The 15,666-nt window shown below is 37.5% G+C and overlaps 1 protein-coding gene and 1 pseudogene across 4 annotated transcripts in view; one reads left to right on the forward strand and one right to left on the reverse strand.

Moving 5' to 3' along the window:
* The window catches only part of GIN1 (gypsy retrotransposon integrase 1), a 61,078-nt gene that overhangs the window by 25,466 nt on the left and 19,946 nt on the right, over positions 1–15,666 (forward strand). The window contains exons 8-10 of one of the 4 annotated variants that reach the window (XR_008994061.1): positions 9,948–10,051; positions 11,056–11,137; positions 12,038–12,365. Coding sequence is in view for 3 of the 4 variants with exons in the window: in XM_036886844.2 (XP_036742739.2) it covers positions 1,619–1,893 (275 nt within the window). In the remaining variant the exon portion in view is untranslated. Of the gene's footprint in view, positions 1–1,618; positions 5,071–9,947; positions 10,052–11,055; positions 11,138–12,037; positions 12,366–15,666 lie in introns of those variants that run through there. The other 3 variants (XM_036886844.2, XM_057493032.1, XM_036886848.2) reach the window with 3 other exon arrangements.
* On the reverse strand, positions 13,070–14,385 carry LOC118913182 (tubulin alpha-3 chain-like; annotated as a pseudogene).

The raw sequence follows: 15,666 nt of genomic DNA on the forward strand, positions 1-15,666 counted from the left end.
TTTACAGGCTAATGGGGGTGAACTTTGATGATGAACCTCTAGCAGCACACCGTAGAAGTGTTTCAGTGACAGTGATCATTCTTTCTTCTTCCTTTACTGCTACGGGGCATAGGACCTCTCATGGTTGCATGATTTATTTTTCATCTTTCAGAATTTTTCCTCTTGTTCAACAGTTCATCCCATACGAGCATACAAAAACCATTTTCTTAGACCTTCAATTATCCATACTTTTATTTCCACCATAAATATGTGTATCTTCTTACTAGCATTTTAAATCTAATTACTGCTTTTCCATTAATAAGAATTGGTGGGGTTAAACCTGGAGAACCTCTCAAAATCAAAATACAAGTATACTTTGCCTAATGAAGAACGAAATGGACAAAATGAATTCTCTGTGCAAGCCCAAGTCAACTTATGCCATCAAAGCTAGAGAGCATAGCTCTTAAGGTATAAGTTCTTAAATGTATAAACTTCTGGGGTTAATAGGCTCAGTGACCTTTTCACATAATAGTATGCATAGAATGGGGTCATGTTCCAGGATACATTAGCAAATTTATCTGCTCTGAGAAACTTTAATTGATCTCTGCTCTAAATGGGCAATTAATCTTTTTGCTGTTTTTTTGAACTTAAAATTTGAGGATTAAGATATTAAGATCTATAAGAGAATCTGTTAATGTTTTGGGAGAAAAATCTAGAAAGAGATGGCAAGGGTCTGGGAAGTGAATGAACTGTTGGAAGAAGAGTTCCTTGTTGATGAATTAAAATATCTGTTGGGAGGAGTCCTTTTATATTCATTAACCTTTATTTGTAATGATGCTACTACTTTGCCATTGGTTTAACATTCTTTTTAAGCTTATTTTTCCCTGATAGTGATGATATATTTGCTCAAAATAGAATAAAATGCTGACAAAGAAAATTCTGGTCAATATTTCAGTATGGAAATAGCTACACATTAAAGTTCATGAACATTTTGGTATTAAATCAGACAAATAAGCTAAACTTTTACAATTACTTCATTGTTGCCTGCCTACTTACACATTCTATCACATAAGCCTTATTCTAGTAACTGTATCTTCATCTTAGTTTATAACTTCACATTGTAACAGTTTGATATTATTCTAATATGGATTCTATAAAGATTGGAGATTTATCTAAAGTTGTAAAGATTTAACAATTGTATTTGTTAAAACATCTCTTAAGACCACATAAACTAAGAAATGCTTTGTTAAGGAATGTAAAGGGTACCATTAACATAAAAAATACAGCTTTATAACTTTGTTTTTCATCTACATTGCAGTCCTCTGTCTCTTCTACCCCCTTGCCCACACCCAGCAAAGACAGGTCACGTTAACAGGGCTGTCTTTTTTTTTTAGAAAAGCTTGGCTCTTTTAAAATCCTTGGTCTTTCTGGAATTCTGTATGTATGACCTGTCAAATTAATATATAATTTTATTCATTTTTTGATATGTGTTTATTTAGTAGATAGAAACCACAAAGAGTTAATCTTGATAGTTAATTTTTATTACTTGGGATTTTGTTCCTTGTTTAACACTGTTTAATTTTTAAATGATGCTTAATTATAATTCTAAAAGAAAAATTTACGATGTTTCTTCTTTCAGACAGTCTTTATCTCTTACAAGGTTCAGTAGTGGCAGATCATGACTACATTGGATTGCCTGAAATTCCCGTTGGCGCATACCAAGCAAATATTCTGGTAGAAGATGCAAATATTGGCATAGTTGATAATGACTTACTAACATCGAGCAAGGATCATGAACTATTAGAATATAGAAATACCAAAATATCTCCATTGATAGAAGATCACAGTGCTCTTGAAAAGCAGTCTTTCAGTCTGTTGGACTCTTCCAACCAAGTCCTTGAGTACTTAAGTTAGTAAATACCAAAATTAATTTCAAGTGCTTGCTTAGAATGTGTAACTCCTTGAATCTTGATATCTTTTCCATCCTAAAAGGTTGTGTAGAAGAATGTCTTGATACTCTTCATGACTAATCATGAAGATTTATAACTATTTATTTAACTAAAGTTGTGCCATGTTTGAATGTAATACATGTATGTGTGTATGTGTGTGTATATACATATACATATATATATATATATATATATATATATATAGGCAAAGGAAACATATAATATATAGAAGTCACATTTCCATGGAAAAAGAGAACAGGTAAAACATGTTTACTTCTTAGGAAGTAAACTAAATTCCAGCTCAAAACTGTCAAGTTTTTGGTATTGATAACATGTTTTCAGTTTTTAATTTTTGGTATATTCCATCCCCCACCCCTTTAAAAATAAGCTTGAACTACCTAGGATGGGATTAATAAATATTTGTTCAACCATGACAATCGATTAAATGAAACTTCTTTCTGTGTCATTGGAACTTGTAAAAGCAGTATTCTAGGAAAAAATTTAGAGTTTTTAATGGCCTCTTACAGGACACTGGTAATTTCACCTTTAGGATCTGAAACTATATTTTGGTTTGAAAGTATTTGTGTAGTTCTCTAAGGTTTTTTTGCAATCTTCAGTAAATAATGATAACCAATATGAAAGATTTTAAACTGTAATTTCTATGATACTTATAACTTCATTCAAATATTTGTTATAAAGCACTTTGAAGAATACTGTGAGAAAATTAAAAGATGAGTTAGATGTGTGCCTTATCCTCATAAGGGATTTACAGTCTATAGACCATATAAGCTATATACAACACAAGTTACAAGCTACATGCTGAATTCCATAAGAGAAATAAAAAGAATATACTTAGGGAGGCAAAAAGAAGAGAGGTAATTCTGGGTAAGAAACTTAGGTTTATGCTTATAAAAGAAGGTCATTTTTTTATCTTGACCTTGAAGAATGTCTAGGATTTGGTGAGAAGGTACAAAAGAATAAGAGGAAAAGAAAGAACACAGAGACAGAAAAGTATTGTCATGATTCACAGAAAGGCAGGGCTTTTGTCTGTAATGCATCAGGTGTAAAGTGAAGGAGTAAGGTATGGGGAGATAAAGCAGAAAAGGGAGGTAGGAAATCTCATGGAATGCTTTGAATGCTGTTAACGCCAGTACCTCAGAATATGACCATTTTTGGAAATAGGGTTATTGCAGATATTAACATTGTTTAAGATGAGGTCATTTTGGAGTAGAGTGGGGCCCTGATTCAGTATTACTGATACCTTTATACAAGGAGGAAATTTTGCACAGACTCAGGGAGGGACGTGAAAATGAAGACAGAGATCGGGATGTTCCTTCAACAAGGGATGCCTGAGATTACCAACAGACCACCATAGAACAGTCTTCCTCACAGCCCTGCCAACAACTGCACCTCAGATTTGTAGTCTTCAGAACTGTGAGACAAAAAAAACCTTTTTTAAAAGCCACCTAGTTTGTGGCACTTCGTATGGCAACCTTAGCAATGTAATACAAATATCTACTAAATTATTTTTCATTTTCTGGGAGACTTTGAAGGTCTTTGTGTAGGGAAGTGTCATGTTCAAAACTGTATTTTAGGGATTTTAATCTGGCAGCTGGTAAAGAATTAGAGAAGGAGAGAAGAAAAGTATGAGGATTAGTTGATACAATTTTGCAATTATGGTGAGTAATGAGAACCTCATCTCTGCTGGCAGCATTGGTAGCATATCTTAAGATCTACATAATAGCTCACAGATTTTATACACCAGTCAAACAGTGGGTGATACATGATACTGAAAGTGGAGACCTGTGGTACTACAGTTACTCATTTAAGAAGATTAATTTATGTTTAATATAGGTGAAAGGATATGGAGGAAAATCTATCTGGGATCTCATACCGATAGACCACATAAATTGCAGATAAAATCCCAGAAAGAAACCTTAAAGAAAAGAGGTATCAACCAGTGATACCTGTCCAGCTCCCATCAGCAGAACAAAGTTCATGAGGGAGCCACTGGGTAGTCTCTTTGGTGTCAAGTCATCTTTGCTTAGCTCAGATAAAGTAACTCTCCTTCAATGATCATCTGACTCAAAATCAGCCTCTTTTCCCATTGTAAAAGGGTAATTAGAAATTACAATTTCTAAACATCTTTTTAAAAATTCTGCCTCCCTTAAATAATTTCTGATCAAACAGACCTTTAGCCTGTATGCATAGGTCATGTTGGGCTACACTATTCTGTGCCTGGAAACCACCCTCAAATCTTAGTGGCCAAACACAACAAAGCTTTATTTCTCTGCCACCCTCTTTTTTCATTAAGGGTACGGCTTTCTTTTCATCTTTACTCCAAGATGCAGTCTGATGCATCTCACCTCTGGAATACACCAGTCACCACACAAGGGATATAACATGGCGAACAGAGCACTATCTCTGAAAAGTCTCGCTGTGAAGTTGTGCACATCCCTTCTACGCACAAACCTAGTCCTACACTACTCATGGGTATGGGTTTATTTTGTGGTGATGACAATGTTCCAAAGTTAGTGGTGATGGTTACACAATTCTGAACATACTAACATCCACTGAAACGTACATTTCAAAAGGGAGAGTTTTGTGGTATGAGCATTACATCTCGATGCAATCGTTATAAAGAAAGTCTAAGCCAAGGTTTAAAAAAGAAAACAGCCACATAGCCACCCCTAATACCAAAGGATAGGTAAGTACAGTCCTACTATACTCCTGGATGGAAGAAAATTAGAATATTGGTGGTTGGTTATAGTAGCTGCCATGCTCATCTTTGTTTGCAAATTCTATTATAGGACATTTATAGTGAAAGTTGTTTTTACTTCCTAATAAATAGTCAATACAATCTGTTCCAGTAAACAGCTTTTATTACTGAAATCTCCGGTTTCTAATGTAGAGTTTTCAAATACAGATTATAAGTAAACAAATACAGACAGAAGATATCCACAAATTATATACACACACATAGTCCTGTCTCTAATGTTTGCAGAGCCCTGTCAAGGGTGAAAATGGAGGTCCACATACCATACACCTAAATATTTAGAAGCTATGAATCAAGCTAACAAGACTGTTCCTACCCCCAAACTTGCCTCTTAAGGCCCTAGGATTCTTGGACTCACTGCACTGAGTGGCAGAGCAGGGAGAGCTGGTCTCAGAGAACGCTGTCCCAACCTATCCTCTCCCAAAGACAACCGCCCCCCCCCCAGCTCCTGCAGAGGCACCCCTGGCCTGGCCAGGTATCTGGAATATGCTCTCCAGCTGTCTGTCCATCCTTCTGGGGACAGAGCAGGGAAGGGCATACACTTGAGCTGGGACAGAGCTTAGCTTAGCCCTCAAGCAAAGGGTCCAGAGTGGGGTCCTCTTGCCTGGATTTAGAGGAGGTTTTCTATAAGTATATAGTTAAATTTCAACCCAAAAAATTCTAGGAATGTCTTTAGGAGGTTTCATATGCCACCTTGTGGTATTTTTATGAACACAAAAGCATGATATAGAAGGAAATGGAGCTGCTGAGCTATGAAAAGGGGAAAATATATTTTGAATGAAGATAATTTCCTGATTAGAAAAGTTATTTTTAAATATTATGATTAACATTTCTAGTGTAAAATTTCTTATATTACCATCTAAACTTACTACGTGCTTAGCTCTGGGATTCACTCATACACTCAAAAAAGATGTGTATTAAATACCTACTGTGTTCAAGGTACAATTCTAGCACTGAGGTTAGTGAAAAACAAAACTCCCTGCCGTCTAGAGCTTACATTCTCATAGGGTAGTGAAACAGTAACCAGTAGTTCTAAATGAGTACGTTTCTTTACTTACATTCAATCTTAAAATACCACTGATGGCCTTTGTACTAACAGATGTCATTTTGGGATGCCTAGCTTAAGCCTTGAAAACAGCATAAATGTTCTGTTCTGCTAATTTTATGAGTGTAGAAAGTTGTAATGTTTTATTCAGAGGTCTAAAAAGGAGTAGGGTCACTCCCAGTTGGCGTTTCTGTTTCTAACCATTATAATTAAAAATTAAAATAAGAACTTAAAACAAACTTTAACTTTTGTTTCTACAAATGCGTTTATTATTGAGAGGGAAATGATAGCTTTGTGCAATGTTACAATTGATGTTAAGCAGGCAAAGATCAACTCAATGCCATAAAATTAAGAAGTATCTAAATATGGTAGCTTGCTCTGAGCTTGAGGCCCAGGCCAAACAGTTCTTCTGCTTCCCCTAATCCCTCAATGTCCTCTAAACTCCCTTTCTTAACTTCCTTAGCCCCCATTAAAGCTAATCCTTTGTGTACCCACCCACAACTTGTATAGAAGTTGAGGAGCACTGGGTCTAGGGGACTTCCCTGATCTGACCACCTCATTGTCCAAACCTTGAAGGTCCTTGTGAGAGAGCCAGTTCCTTGGCCAGGTGGGATCTGGAGGAGACCAGGTAGCTGGTGGCAACATGACTCTTCTCCCCTACATCCCAATAAAGCCTCTCTCAGTTCTGGGAGAAAAGGTCCCACGAATTGAGGTAGAGAGAATGGAGGAGAAAGGAAAGGAAAGAAAGTCTCATTCCACTCCTGTACCGTTTTCTTACAGTGGTGGAGAGAAAAATAAATGGAATGGCTGTCTTCCTCCAATACCATGTTTTCTTAGAGCATCGTAACATCTGGTTTTCTGGGCAGTTTTTTCATTCTGAGTTTTTGTTCTTTCAATTTAGAATTCCATCTATCTATCTATCTATATATATATATATATATATATATGTTCATACATATATATATACATATATATTGAGCTTTCATTTTATGCAGTAAATGAACAGTTATAAAATGATCATGGTGGTGGTTTATGTGACTAGGTCATAGCAGTGGCAAATCTGCCTAGGCTTTGAGAATAGGACTTAGAGTCTCAGTCCTCTGTTAAGTCATACGGATCACAAACTATGTTTACTAATCACTAATTTCACTTGAGATAGTTAATCTGTTATGGATTAAAGGGGGAATGGCTTCATTTTATGTTATGTGAAAAGACATAAGCTCCAGAATATATTAAAAATCTCCTAAAACTCAACACACAAAAAGGCAACGAACCAATTTTAAAACTGTACAAAGGACTTGATTATATATTTCTCCAAAGAAGAAATACAAATGGCCAAGAAGCACAGGAAAAGATGCTCAGCATCATCAGTCATTAGGGAAATGCAAATCAAAACCACAATGAGATATCTTCTCTGCACCTACTAGAATGGCTGTAATAATTTGAAAAAAAAAAAAAAGGAAGATAACAGGTGTTGATAAGAACATGGACAAATTTGAACCCTTGGACATTTCTGGTAGGAATATAAAATAGCATGGCCATTATGGGAAACAGTTGGGCTGTTCCTCAAAAAGCTAAACAGAATTACCATATGACCCATCAATTCCACTGCTAGGTATATAACCAAAGGAACTGAAAGCTGGGACTGAAACAAACCTTGTAAGCCAGTGTTTATTGCAGCATTATTCATAATAGCCAAAAGGTGGAAACACTCAAGTATCCATCAGCAGATGAATAGATAAACAAAATGGGATATATACATAAAATAGAATATTAGCCATCAGAGGAATGAAGTTCTGAGTAATGCTACATGACTGACCCTTGAAGGTAATACAGTAAGGAAAATAAGTCAGGTACAATGGTCAAATACTATGTCATTCCACTTATATGAAATATCTAGAAAAGGTAAATTAATAAAGACAGAAAATAGATTCGTGGTTACCAGGGGCTAGGAGAGAAGGAATGGGGAGTTAATGCTTAATGGCTAAAAAGTTTTTCTTTGAGGTAATGAAAACATTTTGGAAATAGTGGTGATGGTTGGATGACATAGTGAATGTAATTAATATCATTGAATTATACACTTGAAATGATTAAAATGGTGACTTTTATATATATATATATTTTATTACAATTAAAAAAATTAATAATACACCAAAAACTATTGGGTTATTCACTTTAAAGGAGTGAATTGTATGGTATGTGAATTATATCTCAATAAGGCTGTTTTTAAAAATTTGTGGGATACAACTGTGCTTAGAGGAAAATTTATGATTTATGTCCTTATTTTGGAAAAAATAAAGGTTATAAATTAATGAGCTAAGCATTTAATTTAATGTGATATAAAAAGAATAAGTGAATAAGCCTAAAATAAATAGAAGGTTTGAAATCATGAAGATAAAAGAAATTAATGGAATAGAAAATAAATATATGATGAAAAGATGAACTAAGTTGCTTTCTTGAAAGCACTAATAAATTGGGACAATGTAGCGAGTCTAATTAGAAAAACCTAGAGAGTTTATAAATAAACAATATTGTAAATATGTAAAAGGGTCAGAACCACACATGATGCACATATTTAAAAGAGGATGTTACCAGTTTATTCCAATAACTTTGAAATCTTAATGAAATGGGTAAATTCTAGAAAACTTTAACCTGCCAAAGTTGTTCAAAAAGAATAAGCCAGATGACTTTAGCAACTTTACCAAACATTTATAACAAAGTTTAAGGAATACATAATTTTAATATTGCACATATTATTCATAGTGTAGAAACAGAAGGAATGCTCCTTAAATCCTGGCATGAGGGTGGCATAATCTTGATATCAGAATCTGAGAAGACTGAATGAAGAAGGAAAATAGCAGGCTATTAGCTCATGAACACAAATATGAAGAGGAAAAAAAAATTAGCAAACTGAATCCATGACTTCTGACAATATACATTATGACCAAATTGCGTGGATCCTCAAAATGCAAGGTTGGTTTAAAGTTAGGAAAGCAATTCATAGAATTAACAACTGCATTTCTAAGAGACATGGTGAAAAGGAGATGAAAAACACAAAATGGTTTTAATTGAAGATCATTTAAGAAACGTTGAAGAAGGATTAATGGAACTCATGAGGGGCAGTGGGGAACTGGTGACCAGCAGTAGCCTGAAGTGGCAAGGAGAGGACATGCCTAGTGAGAGATGGAGTAATGGAAGAGGATTTAACCACAGTATTTGTAAACCATAGAGGAATGCAACTTCTGCCAGAGCCATAGCAAGTTAGAACTGCAACAAGCACTGTCAAAACTGTGACCAATGGGGAGTACCACCCTCTTGTCTCCTGCTAGTGCCTCTGACTTGTTAGCTATCGTGGGAAGCCAGGGGTAAGGGAGCTTGAAGATATAAGCAGTAAAGATCAGCCTCCTAGAGAACAGAGTAGAAAAGGGCAGAGAAGGAATTTGGGGCATGCACTTTGGGAATAGACAGCTAAACCGTATGGCCAGTTGTAAGAAGAAAAGTTATATTATTATCTATTTGGCAAACATTTTCTGCAAAGGGCTAACTGAATAGTAAATATTTTCAGCTTTGCAGCCCATAGAGTCTCTGTTGGAACTATACAATTCTGCCTACAATTGTAGTGTGAAAGCAGCCATATATGTGAAACAAATGAGTGTGGCTATTTTCCAATAAAATTTTATTTACAAAAAAAAAATGAAGGGCTGGATTTGGTTTGTGGGGGCAGTAGTTCACAGATCCTTGATCTAGTAGATGCAGAAGTATTCGCTGAATATTAATATTCATTTGAAATAAAAAAAATCTTAGCAAACTCAGAAGGACATTTCCTTATCCTGATAAAGTTTATGTTATTAAGAAAAAACCCTATAGTAAGCATTTGTACTTAATGAAGAAAACATTTAAAAGTATTCTCTTTAAGATCATGAACAAGACAAGTATCACTGTTATTGGAGGTTGTAGCTAGCATATTAAGGCAAGAAAAAAGTAAGAAAAGTCATAAGATTGGAAAGAAAGCTGATCTTATTTGCAATAGAAATCATCCACATAAAGAACTAAATCAAGAAGAAAAAGATAACAATAAAAAATGGGCAAAGGTGTTGAATAGGTCTCTTCATAGAAGAGAAAAGTGACTCCTGCAAATATCTTTTATTGGCCCTTATATACCAACTTTTCATTCTTCTTCACCCTGTGCTCTGCCCAGGATCCTGGCCTAAGCAGAGGCCCCCATTCCCTGACTTCCAGCTGGATTTGGCCAATGTGCATTCCTGGTAGAAGATCAGAAGGAGGGAGGAAAATGAAATTGAGGTATTTGTTCTCTTTGGTCTCTTCCTCACTCTGGCTATTTCTTCCAACCAAAGGTCCCTGTTTTCCAAGAATCTATTCTGGGTTGCCAATAACCTTTCCCTCCTTCTGTCCTTTTGCATTTAGGGGTGGAAACAACTCTATTGCTGACAGTCTGGGTTCTACACCCTTTTCACGTCTTTGTACCTTTGATCATCCTGACTTGTCATTTTTTTCCTTTTGTAATCCTGATGCAAACAATAAACATGTTAACAGATGCTCAATCTCACTGATAGCTAGAAAAAATGCAAATTAAAACCATTATTAAAAATTATCATATTGGGAATAATTAAAAATATTAGCCAACATGTAGAACAGACTACACGGTTATACATTATTGGTGAGTGTATAAATTGATATAACTATTTTGGAAAAACAGTATAGCATTATGTAGCAATTATGTTGAAGATGCACAGGCCTATCATCCCATGCTTTGCATCAGGAACTATGTTCAAGAATGTTTAAAGGAGGATTTTTTTGTACTAGCAAAACACTGGAAACAACATTGATATCCATCAGTAGAATAAATTGTGGCATATACATGCAATGTAATACTAAGTAGCAGTGAAAATGAATACATCTTTTTTTTCAAGAAGCATGGATGAAGTGAGAAACACAATAGGGACAGAAAAATCAATTTACAAAGGAAGGTGACACATGAGCGAAGTTTTGAAGAAAGTGAGAAAAAGAGCCATGTATACACCTGGAGGAAGGGCATTCCACAGAGAGAGACAGCAAATGCAAAGGTACAGAGGTATTTCTGTGTCTGGTGTTTTAAGGAATAATAAAGGAGCCCATAATACTTAAACAGAGTAAGAGAGAGCATAACAGGACATCAGAGAGATAAAATAGAATAAATTGTTCCAGGCCTTGTGGGCCATTTGTATGGACTCTGTTTTTAGTCTGAGTAATATGGGAACTCCCTGAAAATATTGGAGAAACATGGCATGATCTTATTCTTTTTTTAGACAATCACTCTGGCAGCTGGGATGGGAATGGACTGAGAAGGAGTGATGGAGGACTGACGAGGAGGCTGCTGCGGTATTTCAGGTGAGAAACAATGAGGGCATTGGTAGCAAGGGGGCAGAGCGAAATGGTTAGTATGTATTGTATTTTGAAGCTGGATTAAACAATTTGCTGATGTGGGATGCAGGAATTTAGAGGAAGAGAGAGTCTATGATGAGTCTAAACTTTTCAGGCTTACATAACCAGAGGATAGAGCTGCTGCTGAGATGAAGAGGACTAGGAGGAAAAGGTTTGGGCAAGAAAAGAGAAATTCAGCATTAAGCATATTGAGTTAGAGATGCTTATTATACATTCGAGTGGATCTGTTGGGTAGATATTTGGATCTAAGAGCCTGGAATTCAGGAAATAGGAATTCAGCATTCACTTATACATAGTTCAGACCTCTCCAAAATAAAACTCTCATTAATATGTGTCCCTTTGGAGAGGCCACAACATTCTCTTCGCTGCAGAGATGTGCACTTTCCATTGACCTGCCAACCTTCTTATTAATCACTGCTGAGGCAGCCATCCAAACATCTGTGATGGATTATATGTGCTCTATGGCATTATTTATATTACCTGGCAGAGCAAGCAGATGCTCAAGCAAGTTTCCGAGCTTTATGAATGATGGCAGCTGGTCATACAGTCCCTTTCCCCTTTTGATGGATGTGGCTGATGCTAACATCACATTTAAGGGAGTACAAATAAAGTAAGAATGTTCTCAAGAATCTCATTTTCATCTGCCAGAGGAAATGGAATGAGGCAGAATATGAATCTTTGTGGTGACTTATTCTTTTGCGGTCACATAGTATTTTGTCTTTGCTGAGGAATTTATAATCCAGTGTATTTTATATAGAATTTCTGATGTTGTTCCAATATCATTTTCCTATTTTCACCTGAATTTTCAATTTGAAAACTGGAGAGAGAACGTTCTTTTTTTTCCAGGACAAGACTCAGAAATTTCCTTGGATTATCTTCTATTCCACCTCACCAACTTGAAGTTGTTAGCTTTAATTCTAAATCTGCCTTTGAGTTCCTATCAGTGAATAATAGAATCTAAAAGTCTTAGCGTCGTATGTAATTTTACTAAGATACCTAAATTGTCAAGGTCACTGGCTATAGGAGCTTCCTGAAGTATTTCAGTTCTCTCAGAGGAGGAAGCTGTATTTAGCACCAGCGGTAAAGACTTTTATTCCAATTGTGCCGAATGACTGGAAGGTCACGTGTAACTAGGAAAGACAGTGGGCACTGGAGGGGGCAAAAAAGCAGAGAGGTAAGTGTTTTCTGTTCTCCTTACGCACATCTTCAGCTCTTTGCATAGCGAGCTTCACTCTCTCCCAGGTGGGAGGCCTTCTTCTGTCTGTTAGGTTTTGAATCTTCCAGACTGTGGCATCCTGAGCTGAGGAAGCTAAGGTGGGGAGTAGATCTACCTGGTGGTGCGATGGGGGTTTATTCACAGCAAGAGGACACTACCAAGCAGGGAGATGCTCCTGTGGGACACAGATTTCCACACACAGAAAAAGGTTCCCACACCTGCGGGCCTCTCCCTGAGTGATGTTGCCGGACACCCTGGGGCAGGGCATAGAGCTGGCCTGAGCAGGACAGCTGCAGGTGTTTTCACAAGTGTGAAGCTGGGGAATTACTTAGTCCCTTGGAGGAGCAGGAGTGTTTCAGTACTTGAAGGGGCTGGGACTCAGTTTTGGAAGCCTTGAACTAACGTCTGCATGACACCATGGTGACAGGGGGTTTTCATGCCTTGGGGAAAACTTTACCTGGCTTGAAGATGATAGTATAGTTTTTTTAAAAAGAGCTTTATTGAGATATAATTCACACACCATAAACTTCCTTCATTTAAAGTGAAAATTGAATGGTTTTTAGTATTCACAGACTTGTGATTTTAGTCATTTAATACAGGAACTTTAATTGTAAACACCTTGAAACCAGCCTTGCTGAGGGCTGGCAGGAGAGAAAGGAAGGGAGGAACACCTGCCAGCCACACTCTTTTTAGTATTCTTCCCTTTCCTTGGATTCTGTCTCAACAGAATCCATGTCTACCTCTTCACAATCTTTCTCCAGAGCTGCCAGGTCGTCCTGGGCCTTAGAGAATTCCCCTTCCTCCCTACCTTCCCCCATATACCAGTGTACAAAATTCACTTGCTGTACATGAGATCAGACTCTGGTTCAGGTGGGCTCAGGCCTCTGGTGAAGGCAGTGGTGTTACCCGGCATGCACACCACCCACTGCTCCTCGGTCAGGCTTTCCCTGGGATGATGGTTGGGGGGCAGGTAGTTGATGCACACCTTAAATCCAGATGGGCACCAGTGTACAAACGGGATGATATATGATATGCTTGGTAGTGATCGCTGTGTTGGTATCTTTTGGAACCACATTCTCCCCTGTCCAACATGCAGCAGGTTGTGTACTTCCCATGGTAAGGGTCAGACCTGACCATCTGGTTGGCTGGCTGAAATCTAGGCCATGGGTGGCTGCTCATGGGAGGCCTTCTCCACTCTGATGAACAGGGTGTAGTGGCCAGGGGGGGAGTGGATGCCGAAGTTTGGGAATAGGTTGGTCGAGAATTCCATCAAGTCCATGTTCAAGGCCCCATTGAATCTCTGGAAGATGATGATGGTGGACATAATCTGTCCAATCAGATGATTGACATTGGTGTATGGGGGCCGTTCAATATCCGGGCTGTGCTGACATAATGTTTACCTTGGTGATCATGAAGGCACAGTAAGAATGTTCCAGTGTCCTGTGGTCAGGATGGAGTTGTAGGGTTCCTCCATGGCCATGGAAACCTGGGGGTCTAGCAAATTTGAGCTTGGCCTTCTTGCCATAGACAGCTGAGAGCCAATCCATGAGCAAAGATGCAAACACAGAGCCGGTGCTGCCCTAAAGCCATGGAAGATGAGGAAGCCCCACATCCCTGGCACAGATCCACCAGTTTTCAGATCCAGTCCAGGGCCAGGTCAACAAACTCCTTGCTGATGGTGTAATGGCCTCTTGCATAATTATTGGATGTCTTCCTTCTTGGTGTTCAGCTGCTCTGGGTAGAAGTGTTGCCTGTAGATCCCTGTGTGCATGTCACCCACCACGGTGGGTCCAGGTCCACAAACTCTGCTCTGGGCACAAGCTTGCCAGCCCCAGTCTCACTGCAGAATATGCCGGACAAGTTGGACAAGTTATGCCCACCACTGATATTTTTGTCAGTTGGCATTTGACCATTGAGCTAAATCCATGTTCAAGGTAATACAGTTCCTAGGAGGCACTGTCAGTCTGAACAACTTCCTTCCCACATGCACCAGTTTGCACCATGGAATAGTCACTGCTGAGCCACAGGCCGTTCTCCCACCTCTTCTCAGTCCAATGCCAACTACACAACTATTTATTTTTTGGCTTACCCTAATTTTAATTTGCTATTATTTCTTAAAACAGCAGTAGATTAACAAAATACACAAATGACTTTGAATGACATGTGTATTTCTTTGCTTCTTTAAAAAAAAAACAGCTAAACAATTTCATGATTTTTCTGTTCTTTGGTTAGAGAATAGTGACTGTTCGCCAAAAGGACATGGATACATCATGACACCTGACATTCCAGATATTTCCAAATACCTGGGTGCTTGGCATAATGTAGACATAAAGACTGAATGACTAGTGGCACTTTAAATTATTCTTCTTGAAGACAGAGCCATTATTCACTGAATAGCATCTCTTTTATGGGTGCACAAATCCATGCAAAATTTGTACTAAGTTTTACCACCAGATGTCAGCCATTCACTGCACTGGTAATAACTGCCCTGAAGAAATCTTTATAAGGAATCTATGTCTGTGGATATCTCCATTCCTCCTTCCCTCTGTCCTTTCATTCCTTCCTACCATGACTGTCAATCAGTCACCTACTGATCTCTCATCTATTTATTTATAATGCACATATCTATTTTAATCTACCTAAATAATGAAAAGGATATACCAGGGATTTTTAAGGAAAATAACACAATAAAGAGTGTAAATATTTACATATACAAATGTGAACATGACACTACAATGTTTTCTAAACTTTGGTCTGGAATTCAGGCTCTTTTTGGTGTAGGAACTTTGAGACCAATGCAATATTTTGCAGCCTTTGTTAATACTTTCAACTATTACTGAGAACTGTCATGTTTTGGAACGTCTATGAGATTCTTGTTGTCACTCTGGAATTATATTCTTATTGAAAGAGTATGCAACATTTTGAGAAAACTATGCAATATTTGATTTTTTGGAAGGGCTCTAACATGATTAAGAAGCAAATTAACCATTGGAGAAGTACGCAAAGAGAATTTTCCCCTATCAACAACTTCTAGTTTAACTTTTTTTCTATCAAATGCCTTCTTGAACTAACATGTATCTTCTGTAATCCCTCACTCCAAACTTTGTCAAGTTCCTGGCTCTACTTCCCCCACTGAACTTAACACAGTGAATTTATATTTTCTTTCCTCCACTTGATTGTGGGCTACTTGAAGTTTGGTAACTTAGCAGGTATCTATTGATAAATGAATGAATTTTATCCTCTAAACATGGATGGTATA

This window comes from Manis pentadactyla, chromosome 2, assembly GCF_030020395.1.
Source record: "Manis pentadactyla isolate mManPen7 chromosome 2, mManPen7.hap1, whole genome shotgun sequence".
In the NCBI taxonomy this organism is placed as follows: domain Eukaryota; kingdom Metazoa; phylum Chordata; class Mammalia; order Pholidota; family Manidae; genus Manis; species Manis pentadactyla.